Source organism: Sitophilus oryzae, unplaced genomic scaffold (assembly GCF_002938485.1).
Source record: "Sitophilus oryzae breed Bouriz unplaced genomic scaffold, Soryzae_2.0 scaffold_1179_pilon_pilon, whole genome shotgun sequence".
NCBI lineage: Eukaryota > Metazoa > Arthropoda > Insecta > Coleoptera > Curculionidae > Sitophilus > Sitophilus oryzae.
Window position 1 is genome coordinate 1,820,135 of NW_022145814.1, and position 19,674 is coordinate 1,839,808.

The 19,674-nt window shown below is 32.6% G+C and overlaps 1 protein-coding gene across 1 annotated transcript in view; it reads left to right on the top strand.

Annotated features, from left to right (window-relative positions):
- Window positions 1–19,674, top strand: part of LOC115891260 (fasciclin-1-like) — a 102,907-nt gene that overhangs the window by 10,454 nt on the left and 72,779 nt on the right. Inside the window, exon 2 of the mRNA XM_030911698.1 lies at window positions 18,942–19,162. Coding sequence (XP_030767558.1) covers window positions 18,942–19,162 — 221 coding nt within the window. The remainder of the gene's footprint in view (window positions 1–18,941; window positions 19,163–19,674) is intronic.

Genomic DNA, 19,674 nt, shown 5'->3' on the forward strand with positions numbered 1-19,674 from the left:
ATTTTTTTTAAATACGGACCTGCATTTTTTATGTCAGATTTTGAAAGAACTCGGTCTCCTGAGTACAATGATATGCCACACTTTATACTTTTTTTGTTTCGGACATTTGAACACACAATTTATTTAAACTAATTTCAAGTCCGGCTCTGCTTTTTAAATATTTAAATGATTCATCGTTACAATATTGATAAGCCTTCAAACTTAACTATGACGTGGGGTAAAACATTGAATACGAAAAATTAAATTAAATAAAAATAATAATTGCATTACTTCGTCATTTGTAAAAGTTAAATCAATATTTTTCAACATTTACAATAAAGAGTACAAAATGCATTCGGAAGTATAAGAAGAAGATATGTTCAAAGAGCTATAAATAAAATTGAAAGAATAATAAATGTCTGCAATAAGCAAGGTGGTAACCCTTTCGAATATGTAGAGCATTAGAAACTAGTTAGTAGAAGATGATTTATTTACAATAACTACGATTAATATTATACATATTGTTAGATCCTACACTGAGAATTTCAAATTCACAATAAAAAAAATAATATTTTTAAATTGCTGAGCTTGATAATATTTATTTGAATCTTTCAATTGGCTCGATTTTCCTTATTCAATGTTAACTAGCGCTGATCAATATTGGTGCAATGAATAGAATCAGATTAAATATTTTAAGAAACCAGGGTCGGACTACAAATATTTTAAATAATAATTAAATAGTTTTGTTGTTGTTAAGGTACTCAAAACAAAAAAAAAAGTATGAAGTATGGCATATTATTATACTCAGGAGACCGAGTTCTTTGAAAAACTGAAATAAAAAATGCAAGTCCGTATTTAAAAAAATGAAGTCGGCCTCTGTATTTCACAAATTATCAGCTAATTTGAAAATCTAAAAATACTGTCAGATAGCCCTAATAAAGTGGCTATGAGAATATGCAATTAGTTTTTTGATTTTCTAAAAAGTAACGACTGGAAAAAATAAAATTGATTTTCAAAAAAAATCGGGTTTTCCAAAAAACTCAGCAATCCTTGAAATTTTAAAAACTTTTTTGATAGCATCTTGGTGAACATCCCAAGGGGCAACTTTGCCTCAATTTAACCATCTTCGTATCTATTACGGTTTCCGAGATACCAATGCTTCTACCTCGAATTTGTAGCACCCTGTATACACTCACCGGCAAATAAAACCGGCCACTAAAAACTAGTCCCAATTTCAAAGTTGGATTTCTCGCGAACCACTCATTAGATTTTGATGATTTTTTTTTAAATTGTAAATTAATTCCTTCTTAACGGATGCTACGTCAGCAATTTTTATTCCGAATTTATTTTGAGCATATACAGGGCACAACAATAAGACGAAGTTTTGGGCCCAAACTTTGTAACATTCTGTAGGGTGCAGCAGCTGTAGTAGCTATTGCTAAATCAAATCACATTGTAGCCTCATCTTTTGTGGGCATTTTGTTTTTTTTAATCACGACATTATCTCTGTTTTTATTGGAGATACACTGCTTTAAAATTTAACATCAGAACGTAGGTAAGTTTAACCTGAAAACTAACTAAAACATGAAAAGTTAAAAAGAAATTGAAATTTTAAGGGACTAATATGACTTGTTCGAAATATACCCAGGGTGTCGAAGACATAACGTTGGCTTCGGCCATCCTCAATTAAAACCACAATACGAGCAACATATGATACAGATAATGGCATTTTTTAATTTAACAACCGTTGTTGTCATATTGCAAATACTCATAAATCCGTTTTCGCCTATGTCGCCTTGATTATTTACACATAAAACTTTCTGCCTGCGAAGCATTTTTCCGAGACCTACGTTTTAAAACAGCATATCTCCCATACAAAAAGAGGTAATGTGGCTATTAAAAAAACGAAATGCTCACAAAAGATGAGGCTGCAATGTGATTTAATTTAGCAGTAGCTACTACCGCTGCTGCACCCTACAGGGTGTTACAAAGTTCGGGCCCAAAACTTAGTCTTATTGTTGTGCCCTGTATATGCTCAAAATAAATTCGGAATAAAAGTTGCTGACGTAGTATCCGTTAAAAAGGAATTATTTTAATAATTTAAAAAAAATCATCAAAATCTAATGAGTGGTTCGCGAGAAATCCAACTTTGAAATTGGGTCTAGTTTTTAGTGGCCGTTTTTTTTTGCCGGTGAGTTTATAAAAAATAAAATGCATTTTAATGCTATTTTCAGGATTTCATAAAAACTAATTTATATTAATAATTGTCAACGGCCTATATAATATAAAAGGATTTAAAGTATTAATTAAAATTCGATACAATAAAGATCCAATTAATTTAAGTGCGCGTATCTGTTGACGTACAGAATAAAAGAGAGATTGAAAAAACACTGACAACATTATATATTAGCAGAGCTAATTTAATTATCGAGTTTGCAATGGAAAGTTCAGTACAATATCTGATAATAAAAAGTATATAGTATTGGAAATTGAATTGCAAATTTGTCTCTAATTTTGTTGAAATGTATTTTTAATTTTCGAAATTGGGTTTAAATTCGAACAATTTAATTTCAATCAAGTAATTTTACAAAAATATATTTGTAATATATTTATTCCATAGCGCTACTGATTTTAAAGGCATATAGGGTGTTTAACGTTCCAACTATTTTAACAGGTAATTATAGCAAAAAATCAATTTAGTGCGATGTCTGAAATTTTTTTTCAGTTTAGTCAAGAAGTTCTATATGTGGGACTATTATGTGGATAAATAATTATAAAAATGACTTTTACATATTCTAAACGTGGCAATAAATCGAAAGGATTCAAAAAGAAAAGAAATTGTTTGGATGTATTTTTATAGCAAAACATAATTTATTGCAAAATGTATTAGTGTTCAGCGATAATTGGACATGTAGAATGTATAGTTTAGAATGAGTTAAAAGGGGGTTAATCACCGCGATCTTACATACATATGTACTTACATCTACATACATACTGCCATTACTCGCTGACGAGTATCTGACACGCATCAGAAGATGGTTACACAAGGCGCTTTCTTTCATCAGCTTTTCTGTGACTGAAAAGCCCGATACGTGATTTATCCATTCTCTTCACTCCGGACATTCAAAAGCTCATTGCTTTGTTCTTCTTTACTTTATGGTTGTCGCTGTTAACTGAGTTTGCAATTCGGCTCCTTGCGGTCTATTGTGCGCTGCTTCTTCCCACTCATTCTGCATGTTTATACACTTTAAGTTTTCGTGGAAAATATCCTTTTACCTTTTGAGTTGTCCACCCGGTTTCCTCTTACCGTCTCTCCTCTCACCGTAAAGCAGAGATTTTGGTAGACGGTTATTTATATTTTTTGGCATTGTGCATACGTGACCAGCCCATCTTAAGCGGGATTTTGTGATCATGACTTTAACGCTCTCACAGCTAGCTTTTTCAAGACCGATAGGTTTGAGACATGGTGGAACCATTTTATTCTTAAGAATTGTCTAATGTGTCTCTGTTGCAACTTGTTTAATGCGCTCATGTGTCGGCCGTACGGCACCCAGGTTTCGCTTCCATATAACATGGTGGGGATTGTTATTGCTCGGTACACTCGCAAGTTTCATTTTTGTTCTCAAGTCATGATTGTAAAAAAACCCTGTTTTTTAATTTCCAGAATGCTCTTGAGACGCTGCTAATTCTGTGCTGAATTTCAGAGTCGATATTGGCCTTTTCCGAAATCAAACTGCCAAGGTAATTGAATTCCTCTACATATTCCAATAGTTGTTCTCTGATTTTTATAGCATTGTTGTGATCTTCCGGGGGACTGCACATTGCACATGATTTTAGTTTTGATGTTCAGCTTAACACCCAAAGCCTCGCATGCCCAGGTATATGTGTTCAACATTTCTTGTAATTGCTGTAACGTTTTTGCAACTAGAGCGCAGTCATCAGCGTATTGAAGTTCTGTGATAAATTTTGTATGTGTTTTTGTCCTGAGTCTAAGACCCAAAGCCTCGCATGCCCAGGTATATGTGTTCAACATTTCTTGTAATTGCTGTAACGTTTTTGCAACTAGAGCGCAGTCATCAGCGTATTGAAGTTCTGTGATGAATTTTGTACGTGTTTTTGTCCTGAGTCTTTTTATGTTGAACAGACCGCCCGCGCTGGCGTATCTGTATCTAATGCCCAATCCTCTTTTCTGCATTTTGCTGTCCACTATAATGGAGAGCGCTACCACGAATATGTTGAATAGAATAGGCGCTAAGACAGATCCTGTTTTTGTTAGGAAGGGATCGCTCAGTGATCCATGATGGTGACACTCTTGACTTGTTATTGTTATGAAGCCTTTTATACATTGTAAGAAATTTGTTGGGTACTCCGAACTTCTTCATAAGTGCATCTCTGTACACAGTGTCGAAGGCTTTTATTAGGTTGATTAATGCAACATAAAGTTTACACTGCTGCTCTATTACTTTTTTCTGTAGTTGGTGGGAAAACCCGTTTGATATTCTGGAAGGATTTTTTCTATATGTTGATTCAGGCGGTTTTACATAATTTTTGCAAGTATTTTTCCGCGACATTACAGATCTATTCTGTCCCCCTTTTTGACTTATAACTCATCATACTGTTCCAGGGCCCTGACAAAAAACAGTATCTGAGACGGTTTAAAGGACGGTGCATCTCCGATATCAGCCATACCAAAGTTTATGGCACAAATGGTTCTTGTTTCGGCGCACTCGCACGCAGTGATGAGGTGTTCTGGTCCTTCCCCAGTCTCCCCACAAAATTCGCCGTTTTTTCTTAGCTTCAATCTACTGAGGTGTTTATTGAGGAGACAGTGTCCTGTTAAAAACCCCGTGTCCCCCGTGTCAGTTCGAAGATTGTTCTTACTTAGGTCAAGGAAAATGAGCAAGTCCTGAGCAACTTCTTCGAGTATCTTAGACCGTTGCAGGATTCTCATTTCAGGATGGAGTTTTCCAAGTTCTTGAGTTCCGCTTTTAGTTGGTTTCCACTTAGGAAGCCGAATGGTCGAGTTAGTGGAGTGTTTGGTCCTTTTCTAGCTAAATAATTTGCTTTCTCATTACCTTCTATCCCTTAGTGAGCTGGCACCCAGCGTAGGAGGACTTTATTTTCTTTGCCTAATTTGTTCATTTTCTCTAGGCATTCTTTGACCAACTCGAATTGATTGATACTGAGTTGATCGCTTTTAACGCTGCTCGACTATCAGATAAGATAGTATTTTTTGTTTCTTATAGTTCCTATCTAAGATAAGTTGTACGCATTTTTTGACATGCCCATTGTTTTGGAGTATTTGGTTCTCATCCAAACACTCGGATCCCTTTCCTGCATTGGTTTTAGAAGCATCAGTATGGTCTTCTAACTGCTGAGCAAACCTTTCTCTCTTCCAATTCTTTTTATTGCTCTAACTGGACATACAAGTTAACAATGAGTTGACAAGTGGGGGGAATAGCTGCGTCAAAGATAGCTGGGCAACAATAGCGGCAAAAAAACTGCGTCAAGGACGGTTGGGGAATGAGAATTGATGATAATTTTAGCGAGGTATCATGAGACGTCATTTACTTTACCCGTACCCTTCTTTATTTTTTAATGGTGCTTACTGCCAGTTAGCTCATTATAGAAGGTTGTAATTTATTTTATATTGAATAGAAATGATCTAAAAAAATGTGTAGTTTAAAATTCGAGAAAAAAATATTTTTTGGAAATAAATTTGTGCCTCTGGAAACGTTCTATCCTTTTTTAATCTCCGATTACAGGGGGTTGCTATAAACCTAAAATAAACTTAATTTTAGTACTTTTTGTCCTTTTGTTCTTCTGTAGTAAATAGTTAAACCCCTTGCCGACAAGATTTAGTTGGTAAGTCCCCAACCAATTCCATCCTTATAATGTGGCTTAAGGTAAATGAATTTAGAACGTAACGAACTAGTCCATTAAGGGTCTACGTGAAAGGCCTTTAAATTGACCATTTGACTTGCCTTTTCTTGCATTTCCTTGGATAACTTGGTTATCCGGTTTTTTATATCAGACTTTTTCTAGAGCAAAATATAGAGCAATAAATCTTTACCGGGAAGATCATAGAGGATGTACCTATTGTATAAATAAATACTTAATATTAAAGTGGTCGTCGTAACAAAATAAAATTAAAAACATTTTGTATGGTAATTTTGAGGGTAACTATAAAATATTTACATTTTAATTTTCTACATAAAATATTTATGTAGAAAAACATACCATTTTAAATCTTACATTTGACAAATTATGCACATTATGCACAAGTTTACATCTCTAGACTGTACAGGGTGGCGCATCTCATACGCCGCAGAAGCTCCAAGGAGAACGGTAGTTTATATGGATATGAAATTTTGGCAGCATCTATAGGTTAGCTGAAAGCATTTTATAAAATATATAGAGTTATACAGGGTGTCCACAAAAAAGTTACATATCAAAGTTGTGTTTTTTCTAATGGGCATCCTATATATTAGTGATTTTCGGATTCTAGGAAAAATTGGCACCGGGAGGCACGTATAGCCGCCCATACTAAAATATGTTAAAAAAAAGTTGGTAGGCAGTTTTTTAGTTTCAAAGTAAAGGAATTTTTCCAATTTTTTTATCTCAAAAACTGCGACTGATTTTGATGTTATTACAAATTTTGTTTCAAGTATTATTCCTAATCTTAAATTGAAAACCTCGTTTCGCTAGCTACTGTAATTTTAGAGTTACGATATTTTAAAATTTTTACCCCTTCTATACACCCTTATCAACCCCCCACCCTCACCAAAAACTAATGGCCAGATTCTTGGGTGCCACAGTATTTTTGTGCCAAATTTGGTTATAATCGGTTTAGCGGTATTTGAGTTATCGTGTTACAGACAGACGGACAGACCGACAGACAGACACCATGAAAATATTTTGTATTTAGGTCATTTATGACCCAAATAACTCATTTTGAGTGAAATTAAAAAAAAAGCTTTTTGTCGATCTTAATAGCCTACCATACCTTTTGGTATGGTCGGCTAAAAATAAGGTGAGTTTTATTAATGAAGCATATACCTACCTAAAATCTAAGGATTTTGACATATTTCACATTTTGTAAAAGCAGCTACAATAATTTCTCTCATGTTGTCGATAATAGTTGGTCGTGTTTTTTAAACACTGTCTTTAACATATTCCCATAAAAAGAATCAGAGACCAGATAAAATTAGGAGCATTTAAGTATTCTATTAATTCTCTCTGATTTAGTTTGTATTTTCGGCAAATTTCTGAGAAAAATTTTTGTTGTAACTGACACAAAATGATAACTAGTTGTTAAAGTTGGACTAATTAGACAGCTATGTTGAAGTAACGTCAGACATATCACAGCCACCTAGATTTTATCAAATAATAAAGATATACGCAGATCAAATCATGCAAATGACAATATCTAAGAAAATCTTTGTTTGAGGGGTAGGCAACCTTAATTGTATTTTGAAGAGACATGAATTCTCGATTGAATATTGGAATAATATACTGGGTGTCCCATTTAAAATAAAAGAGTAACTCTTACTTTTTGGATCAAGTTTTAATTTGATTTAAAGTACACTAGTTACTTAAACTACATATTAGGCTATACCGGGTAAATTCCAATTTAGTTAGCTGTTATTGTAATTTAAAAATAGTTCTTTGTTTGTATAAAATGTTAAATATGTCAAAACCTTGCATTTTAGTCATATACTTCTCTTATAAAACTCACCTTTATTTTTCTCCCAGAATCCGAAAATCAATTAATATATAGGGTGTTCCATTACAAAAAACACAACTTTGATATGTTACTTTTTTGGGGACACCCTGTAGAACTCTCTATATTTTCAAAAAATGCTCTGAATTAACCTACATATCCTCACAAAATTTCATTTCAATACAAATTGTCGTTCTCCGAATTTTGGATTGTCGAGCCCCCGCGGCGGCACAGTAGTTCCCTCCCTTATAAAAATTTGGCCAAAACTCAATATATCGAAAAAATTATTTTGATCATATATGATCAAATATTTTATAATCTATATTTAAAAACATGAAAGGTTTGTTATAAAAATATATTTTGGAAAAATGCACTTTAGAGCACCTATGTAATAACATTTTATATACAATAGTCTAAAAAGCATTTAACTATTTTTGTATCGACAATGAATAAATTACTCGCTTAGTGTTTTCAAAATAATACAAAATAGTGCATATTATAATTAGACTATACTGCGTATACTTTCCTCATATAATATCAGTTTTTGATAAATAAAATGAAAAAAAATAATACTAACCATTTCAAAATATCAAAATATATTGTACCTTTGAAATATATTTTTATACATAACTAAATCAAGGATATCGAAGCTGAACTAAGTGATTGTTTTTAACTTAAATGAAACTTCATAATGTCTTTTTAAGAACCATGTCAAATTAGTTGCTAATATCTGCTATTCAGCATAAATTGTCTTCGTAAACAAAGTTTTATATAAATGTTGCATGGCTAAGAAATGTGCATTTAAAAAATTGAAATAGAGTATTTTAAATATTACATTGTTAGCCACGCCATAAAAAAATAACCGGCACACATTAATGTGAGTTTTTCTTCACAAATTTATTCTCGTTTCTTTGGTGTTAAGAAAATATTGGTAAAGTTCAGGGTATTACATAGTATAGTACTAGATATTAACAAATATAAATTAACTTCAGGTTTTAACCAATTTTCGGATATATGTAGATACCTACTATTTACTATACTACCAAAATTTTACTACCTACTATACTACCAAAATTTTAATAAAGAAGAAATAGCACGGCAACACCGCATAGTTTTCCAAATAAAAATAGTGTCCTATATGCACAATTTTATGCTGAATCGAATTATGTACAGAAAAATGGGAGCTGTGATTTAAAAAAGACGACTTTATCATTACTTTTTTTGATACCCTGTATATAACAAAATATTTTTAGGATATGCACTGTTATAAACCATGCAAATATTTATATAATACTTTTTTCATATTTTCGTCTACAACGATGATATTGGACTTTCTCACACTAATAGGCCACTCTGTATCTATCTATTTATTAGCTTATGAACTATATACCGGTTATGTTCTAACCATTCTTCAATCTGTTTTTTTTTCAATTTTTGTTAAATACCTTTATAAAGTAATACCCTTGTAATTATTGGTAAATAAATAACACTTTTAAATTCTAATGAACCATCATCATCGAAAACGCCTAATGATAAAGAACTTTTTTTATATGTTAGGCAACTCCAAACGCCTAAATATTTATAGATTTACTAAAAAATGTTAACTGATACATTCATTTTCACTGATATAATAAAATACAGGTTTTGGCCACGTACGTCCATAAGAGCGAACCAGTGTGCGGCGGCGCGCGGCGCGGCGTATGAGAGTCGCCACTCCCTATTGTAGTGAATAAAGTGATAATATATAAAATAATTATCATTTAAATAAATATTTTACAATTTCTATTTTTATCGCTTTCTAACGCAGATATTTTACTGCATTTTAATAATTATACAGGGTGAGTTTCCTACGATGTTCTCTATTGGTATCTCGGAAACTACTGGAGATAGAGAGTCGGTTAAATGGGGAAAGAATTGCAGTTTTGTGGGGTCATAAATATGCGCATTTCAGATTTTTGAAAAAGTTCATGGCTTACTAGATATTTCGAAAAAAAAACAAATTTCGGCTATTTTAAAAATTGTCCCTAATTCCATTATAAGCTATTTTAGTTAAAAAGTTTTCATATAAAAGTTGTAGATGATCATATCCTGAATGAGATTGTGTCCTCCGTTTTTTTCCAAAGCCTGTCATTTTTGACATATGACACAAACATATGTTTTTTTTAAATGAAAACCATAGTTGGCCATGACTTCATAAAAAGCGCCATTTTTTAAGCTTTTCAGCGATATAAGCTATAATGATTTTTTCGAAAAATTAATGAGTTATAGCCTTTGCTCTCAGAAATGTGAAGCTGTCATCCAAACTTAAATCCGTAAATTAAAATAAACAAAAATTGTAAATATGAATTTTTTGAATGAAGAAAAGCGTGTAGGATTATTGGTTCAACATTTCTTGACCATACATTTTCGAGAATACGTTGACCGGTGAACGTTGCGTTTTTTAGAGAACGGTTTTCAAAACATGTTAGTAGTTATAGCCAATTCTTATCTTTCTTGACTAATTTCACTTAGATTGCATGGTATTCTTATTCTGTTATGATTTGTAATTATAAAAAGTCAGAATATGTTATTAAACGGTTCTTTGCAATTTACATTACAACTTAACAAGTAAGCCATGAACTTTTTCAAAAATCTGAAAGGCGCATATTTATGACCCCATAAAACTACAATTCCTTCCCCATTTAACCGACTCTCTATCTCCAGTAGTTTCCGAGATACCCATAGAGAACATCCTAGGAAACTCACCCTGTATATGAAGAATTCGTTAAAACAACATTAAATATTCAAGAAAGATTAACGACGTATGACGAAAACTGAATATATTAAAAATTTCACGCTGGCATATTTAATAAACGCAGTAGGTCGCCTATACGTTTAAGCCTAATGGGTATATTAATATAAATATGAAATAAAAGTGAGAATAATATTGCCTATACGGTATGCGCAAAAGAGTTAAGTCGGAAATGATGTTAAGACAACTTAACATTTCTAACAACACTAGCGGTCTAGTGATCTCAGCGTAATGCATCTTAATATTAATAATTAAAAAAAAGGAAATTAATCTATTATCAAAAACCAAAATTAAATAATAAAATATAAGTGCTAGAGAATAATTAAGTGTACTGATTGTTGTGAAATGTTTGTTTCAGAATTCGAACGAGACTTGTCCAAAATTTTGTGAGCATCACTGTTCAATAACTTTATTTATTTAAGGTATTATTGAATCTGATGGCGACTTGGGAAATATCTTCCTTAAAATATTAAAACATTTTTAATAATTGGCTCTACGCTCTATCATTCTCGTATGTGAAATAAGGACTAACTGAATTAAACAAAATTCTCTCTTTGGATTTTCATTTTATTTCAGTTTGAAATTAAATGACATTTTTCGTTAAAATAATAGAATAGGTATATATTTCATAATACGATTTCTAAATTCTATAAATTCATTGGCTCATGGTTGATAATTGATTTATGTCTAATATTATTTCGGTTAACATGACGGGGAAAATGCATCCATGAAATACTAAACCAATTTTTTATGGATTTGGCTCCAGCGTCATATTTTTGCCAATAATTACGAATAACTAGAAAAATATTCCTTTTTTTCGATAAAAAAATTGTTGGCGGTATTATATTCTAAAGATGTTATTTATTAAAGATATGAGCTAGAATCTTTTTCTGCACAACAAATAACGTTATTAAAAAATGTATTATTCAAAAATATGCTTTGTATGACAACATACAAAGAATTTTTATAGAAAATTACATTGCAGTATTTTACAACGGAAAAGTTGAAGCTAACTCGATCACAATGTGATCGTACTGCCCAGCCACAGATGGGCAACCACCCCGCATATTGAAATTTCGGTGAATACTCGATGTTTTGCATCCGGTATAAACCCAATAGAAATGCATTGAATTTGGGTAAATACTACATATCGTCAGTGAAACGTGATAACCTGCTAACTCCATTTTTTACGTTAATAAGTTTTTTTATACCATTAGAAAGAGAAAAAAAATACTCTATAAGTAGGGAAAGCAAATAATGTTTTCCCATTAAATTTGCTATTTGCTCTAACTCAATAAACTCCCAGTGATCTGAAATAGCCACTGAAATGAATATCTCCATAATTTCCGCTACGATCACGCTAAAGCAAATACACGCATACTTACTCGTATGTTTCTTTAGTACAGTACGACGAACCAGGGTCGTACTAGGCCAAAGGGTGGCAATGTTAGGAGGAGCCCGTGTGAATTTTTTTTTCATATTTTTTCGCCTTACGTTTTGCTCAATTTTTCCCTATTATATACAAGGTGAGTCTTAAATAAGTGCAAATATTTTTATGGGTAGTGTATTTCGACCCAAGAAACACAATTATGATGTTTTTTGCGCGAAATTTTTTTTTGGAAAATTTGGAATTTTTTTAAAAAAAATTTTGGATTGGTTTTGGATGGAAAATTACAAGAAAGAAAATTCAGACTAATATGAAACTGTGCGCATCATGCGTTTAGCTTCACGATTTAATTACGTCTCGTGATACTTTATTTGTTTATTTATTAAAGAGTCGTTGTAATTTTCCCTATAGCTTGTAAATTTTTAAGTGCAAGTTAGAAACACTTGCACTTCTGGTAAAAATAAGTGGAATTGAGTTGGTGTTCGACCAATTATACCAAAGTTAACCAAAAAATAAAGTTCGACCAAGTTCTAACAGCTCGACCAGGATGTCAGTCAAGATGCCTGAGACAAATAGTGTGGACAAACCCCTTCATGCGAACAGACAGCAAAATTAAAAATTATAAGACCTGCATCAGACCAATAATGACGTATGGTATAGAAATCCGAGAGGAAACAAACGAGACCAAAAGCATGTTGAGAGTCGCTGAAATGAAGAACTTAAGAACCATAATGGGGAAGACTAGAAGAGACAGAATTAGAAACACAAATATCAGACAACAATGTGGAATACAGGACGTAGTGAGATGGGGTAGGCAAAGAAAAAGACAATGGTTCGCACACCTAAAACGCATGGAAGAAAGCAGGCTACCACGCATAGCCCTTGAAGGGAAACCTATGGGTAGAGACAGCCGGGAAGACCTCCAAAAAGATGGAAAGACAGTTGGCAGTTCATCTCCCAAGAACTCCTACAGAGGCAACCTTAAAATTAATAGATTGAAAGATCACAAATAAGTCATATAACTAATTTTGGTGTAGAGAATCGGCATCCTCGCGAAAAATTACATTAAAAAATTTTTCTACTATCTTTAAATACCAAACAGGAAAATTATAAATCGAGTGAGACACTTAAAATGATGTCCCTGTACATACTTTACTCCTGTCTGACTATGACATTATATTATATAGTAATAGTATCTGAAGAACCATTTCCATAAATCAGCGGGCCTTTATAACGTTCCAGCTTTAGATATCACAGCGGCGTAAGATAATGGAGCCCTATGCAAATCGTCATATCAAACGTTATTGCCCCTCCTTAGACGGCGGACTCGCTTTGTATCTCCGTTAATTTAACCACAAAAGGTTTACGATCGCTTAAGCTAAATGTTAAGTTGTACTTAAAGTCAGTTTTTATCGGCGCTTAACTAAGGATACTTAAATAACAAAGTTGCCCGCTTATTGTTGGTACAATAGAGAGAATTTAGATACAAATTAATATGTACTTGGGTGTCCATTTTGGTTGAAATCATACAGTATCTCCGTTATTAGTGAAGATAGGAGGGTGCGGTTTGCACAAACCTGTCCCACTTTTTTGTCAAATGGAAGATGCCGTAAACAAAATTTTCATAGCCCTCTTCGTTTTCTAAGCTACAGGGTCTTTTTGAAAATTTTGCAATTTGGAAAGCCCCTGTATCTTCGTTATTGTGAAAGGGAGAAGGTGAAAACTGATTCTTGTAGAACTTTTTACGTAGAATTCAGTTGTGTAGTTTGTTTCTCTACGAAAAAAATAATTTTTGAAAATTTAACTAAAGTTATGTTTTTTCAAATGGATCACCCTGTATATATAAATAGTATAATTCGACTTGCTATGACTGAAAAATATAAATTCTCTATATTTATTTTCACTATTTACTGCAATATCTAAAAGATATCATTTTCTTATTAATAGGCCATGATAGATTACAAAAAAATCAAAATGGTTTTTATTAAAAGAGTTATACACATATTAAAATTTTATTTGAGACTGAAATATTTTACTTTTAAACTGTTACCACTGAATATCTGAATATGTTTTTCTTCTTTTTATAACGGCATTTATTATAACAGGATGGGTTTGCAAATATATATCTAAAGCTTGCCTGATAGCATTTTTCAGGTCTTCGACATTGTTGTAGTTGCCACGATATATTTCATATTCCAAAAATCTCCAAATACAAAAATCGAGAACGAACAAATCCGGTGATCAGGGAGGCTATCGTATGGGGTCCATGGGTCCCAATTCATTAATTTGGGAAATAGTCATTTGACAAAATTCTAATATTTTCAGGTGTGAGGGGGGTCCGATCTTGCTGAAAGTATATTTCACGTAAATTATCTAAAGGAATATCTAAAAGTTCCGGTACGATAGCTTCCAAGATTTACAAATAGCTGTGGAGAGTTAAGTTTTCACGATATATATAAGGAATTTATTAGTGGCTCCCAAAACTAAACAAGAGACAGATAGCAGTATACTTTTAATAATTCTTTAGCTTCTTTTATTATCAATCATGGCCTACTAATAAAAATGATTTTTTAATGAAAACGTTTAAATATCAGGTACAGTAAATAGTGAAAATAAATATAGAGTGATATATATTTTTGAAGAGCTTATCAATATAATTTAATGCAATTCGATGCAAGCTATATCATATAATTTATAAATATACAGAGTGTTTCATTAAAGAAAACATAACTTTAGTTCATATCTTCAAAAATATTATTTTCGTAGAATAACAGACTACGCCATTGTATTCTACATAAAGGTTCTACAATAAACAATTTTTACCTTCTCGATACCTTTTACAATAACGAAATACGGGAGGTGTCCCAAATTGCAAAATTTTCAAAAAGACCCTGTAGCACAGAAACGAAGAGGGCTACGAAAATTTTATTTACAGCATTTTCTGTAACAAAAAAGTGGGACAGGTTGGTGCAACCCGCACACTCTGATCCTCACTAATAACGGAGATACCGTATGATTTCAACTAAAATGGGACCACCCTGTACAATAAATTAGTAAACTTTTTTATATTAATTGTGCGACCAAATTTGAATATTTTGACACTTAACGAGAAGACTAAAATATATTTATATTTTTTAAAATGCTACTGGGATTTAGAATCTATTAACATAGATTTGGAGACTTGAGACTATATATTCATGAACAAATTTGCGAATCAAATCAAACTGGCGTAACATTTAAATTCCAAAATAAAAAAGACTGTTTTGTGAAATTCTACAACGTTAGAATACAGCAAACAGAAACCAGTTTCTCAGTCGCTTTTTATTTGTAGACATATTTAACTAAACCAACAAAAAATATTTAAAGTTTTAGGAAGTATAGATATCTATCCCCATCGACAGAAGCAACTGAGAATTGAGAATTCACCTCAATACACCAAAAAATGAGAATACAGGAAACATTACTCAAAATGTTTAAATCTATCTATAATCAAATCATATTGGATCGCAGACATATTTTGTCTATTAACACCAACACAGGATAAGTGTACAGGGCGGGTCAAATTCGCCGCTTTTAAATGGAAACACCCTTTTCTATGGGAGATAGACAAAAACTAATATTCCAGAGCACCTTTTTACGTAGAATTTAATGGTTTAAGTATAATTTTTTTAAAATTAATAATTTAAGAATTATGAACAGAAAATTTGATTTTTTATATGGGACACCCTGTATATTTTTAATTTATTGAAAAGAATTTAAAATTACCTTTCTAAAAATATAACACACTTGATATTTTGCTCGATTCCTCTTTGAGATATAGAGTATATAAAAATTCGCCCCCTTTAAATCAGTAGGCTTTGAACGGCACCGGCTGTAATGCAAAAAAAATCTAGCTGTGAGCATCAATAAAATTAATAATATATTTTGTTTATCCTTATAGATACAACAATTTCAATAAATGAAAATTAAAGCTAGGACTTTTTTATGTAAAAAAGAAAAAGGTGCTCTCTCGGCACCCTGTAAAGGGTGCCAAAAGATACAGGGCAAAAAACCAAAAACCACAAACCAAAAACCACAAACATATAAAATATGATATCTTGTATATGTTTAATAAATTTACAAATGTGATAAAAGTCACACATTAATCCTACATTTTTTGTATTTCTCTTTCTGTACTTTCAAAATTAATTTGAAGAGAAATTTCTAGTTCAGAGTTTATTACTCTAAGGTGCGGAAGCATTGAAGTTTTCCTGTTAAATATCGATCGTAACCGGATAATGAGTTTTACGCGGTTAATCTTTGGGATAGTCCCTAAGCATTCTCGAGGTTCTTTTGTGTTAATCCTACGTTTTTAAGGGAGTCGTTTTTTTACAAGAAAACAATGTTCAGACCCTGCCTGGGACTAATCGTTTTTAAGTTTTTAATTTTGTTGTTCTTTTTGTTAATTATTTTCGAGCGATAAATTAATTTTGGAAAGTTTTATTTTTAAACCACAATAAAATAAATAATATTCTCTTCCTGTATTAAAATGGAAACAAATGGAAATTAATGTAATTTTTGAAGTGAAACTTCTTTGCGCGCGATGGGAGTAAAAATTCAAGGTCGCGACACACGAGCTAGCGTTACGCGAAGCGTCACGCCAAGTCGCCAAGCGTCACAAAAATGGTATCTATCTTGGAGCGTCGTAACTTGTGCCCTGTGTGACCTAGGGAGTTGAAACTCGAAATGTAGATGGGGTTTGAAGTGCCCCATCTTTTCATGATATTTTGACGACCCCATCATCCATAGTGAAAAAATCGTCCGATGTAATGGGTCTTTGGAGCGTCGTAACTCGGGCCCTATGTGAACTAGGAGGCTGAAACTCGGAATGTAGACAAGGCTCGAAGAGCCCCATCTTTTCATGATACATTCAGATGCAAAAAAAACGCAACGGAGAAATTTTTGGTCAAATTAAAGTGTTGTATTTTTGTTATTTTTAGCCCTATTTTTATGATTTTTTTAGCAAACTGTGTATAATTATATCAACTTTAATTTTTAAACTAAGTTTTTTATAAACTTTAGTATTTGGCATATTATACAGGGTTATTCGAGGGGTTGTTTTTTTACCTCAACTTTAAAACACCCTGTGCAATAATTTCGTTTTTAAATTTTCCTAAAATATAATTTTATGATCAGAACCATGACACCTGAGCATTTTGTTTTTTGGATCATGTCAATATATGCATTGGTTAGTTTTTAAGAGCGAAATGAACTGATCACGATCAGTTTGCAATTTTTTCAATTATCATTACTTTTTGATGCAATTTTTTAATGACGAGATGGTTTTGGTTACTATTGTCATAATGTCATATTACGCTGCATTGGATATTTTATACTAAATAAAAATAAACGTTAAAGACTAATGTTACAGTCCTGGTTTTAATAAACATTAATAACGATAACAGAACTAACTATATTAAAGAAAGCATCTGTAATATTTAAGTATACAAACAGAAAAAAAAAATGTAAAAAATATCCTAATACATTGCATTGCTTCCCATGGCTGCTATAACTGCTTGTATACGTCCGTTCATACTGTCATTGAGGCTACATATATCATATTGTGTTATGCTTTCCCATTCTTCTTTAAGAACTAAGCTAATTTCCATTAAAGAGGCTGGAACCTCTTTGCGACCTCTGACCCTCCTGCCAAGCGTGTCCCAAACGTCGAACATGATGGGCAGTTCATAGTAGTATATAGTTCACAATAATCACCAAAGCCGGCTGTCATATTGAAAAATAACTTAAGAAATGATAATTGAAAAAATTGCAAATTGTTGGTGTCAAGTTCATTTCGCTCTTAAAAATTAACCAAGGCATATATTGACGTGATCCAAAAAACAAAATACTCAGAAAACATGGTTCTGACCGTAAAAATATATTTTAAGAAAATTTACACACGAAATTGTTGTGCAAGGTGTTTTAAAGTTAAGGTAAAAAACAACTCCTCGATTAACCCTGTATAATATGGCAAATACTAACGTTATATAAAACTGAGTTTAGTAATTAAAGTTTATATAATTATGTACAGGTTGATAAAAAATTCATGAAAATAGACCTAAAAATAACAAAAATATATCAGTTTTAATTTGACCAAAAATTTCTCCGTTGCGTTTTTTTGCATCTGAGTGTATTTTGACTTTTTGTGCACTACGAAACCCCATCATCAATGAATCAAATCAAAAAATCGTCCGATTTAAATGAAATTTGGTATGTCAATAGATTGGACCAAGGCCAACTTGACCGTATACGACACGTTTCACAGTGACAGTTAATTTTGACGTAACAAACGTCAAAAGTTATTTCGTCCTATCGCGACCAAGTTTGGAGGGTAGCAAATGTGAACGACGGTGCACACGGTCCAACCCTGCAAAGTTGGATACGACGTAACGACGTTTCGTTTACATCTTCATCAGGGTGGGACTAATGATTCGATATTGAGGAAAAATGTAGGACGATTTTAGCATAATTGGGGACGGGTTACAGGATGACACCCTCAACTTTTCGAACCGATGCGATGCCTCTAAATAGACGAAATCGTCAGGATTTTTCTTAATTTTGGGTCGATTGGATCTAAATTGGGCACGTGGATAGAGGTACCCGTATAGAGCACTCAGACGTACAGACAGGCAGACGAAAGTAAGAAGTAGTTTCACTTAAAATATGCGCACGTAGTGTACACCTAATTTTCTTTCCAGTGCAGATTTGAATAACAATATATTACTACTAAAAAGTTATTACATCACAGCTTACTCGGTACCAGCAGATCATCTTCATTTTTTTTGAGTTTCCGTCATTCGTCTGCTGCGGCTATTGGCCAGAGTTGTAATCGCCGGAGCACCAGTCATAATATAATTTTTAGAAGATTCATTAGAAGGCAAAACTCGATTTGATATAATAATAAATAATTAAATAATAAATTGATACTAAAATATTACTTTTTGGCAGAAAATATAAAATTATATTTTATTCGGACTTCTGTCTGCCTTTTTAATTATATTTTGTATTATTTTAATTTTCAGATTTTTCAAGCTCCCACATATTCCAAGGGCAAAAGCATCTATTTTAATGTGGCCACAATAAACAACAATAGAACAATGACTGTGGAAGGAGGCGGTGTCAACGCCACCGTTATTCAGCCGGACCTTGCGGCCAAAAACGGCATTATTCACGTCATCGACAGAGTTTTGGGAATTCCGTACACCACTGTTTTGGACAAGCTACGCAGTGACCCCATGTTGAGGTAAGTGAATTTGTAACGAGGCCTTTTCACTGTTTTATTTACATTTCATATAAATTAGTTTATTCAAAGCTTCATTCAGAACCTCGCAATTAGTGGAATAAATTAGCGGTTTCAATTACACTTTATACTTTTTAGTTTACGATCATTCACAATGTCTAAAAAACACAATCAAAATTAATAGAATATCCTAGCAATAGCATGCGCTAGTCAGTTTTATCCATAGAGTCTATTATTTAGCTTATAAACCAAACAATTTTTGATTTCTAACCACAATTTCTCTTGATAATCAAAGGCCAAGATGACATTCCTCGCAAATTTTGAAGTATAATTAGTGGAAAAGTTAAATGTTTGTTAACTTTTTCTACTAATTGAAAATGACTATCACTATTGACGTTCTGAATGCTTACATTTAAATTCAAGGAATAAACTTCTACGCAGTGGCGGATACAGGGGGAGGGCCCGGGCCCCCCCTAAAGTCTGTGAATTGTGTAAAATATTAGGCTTTTGTGTTA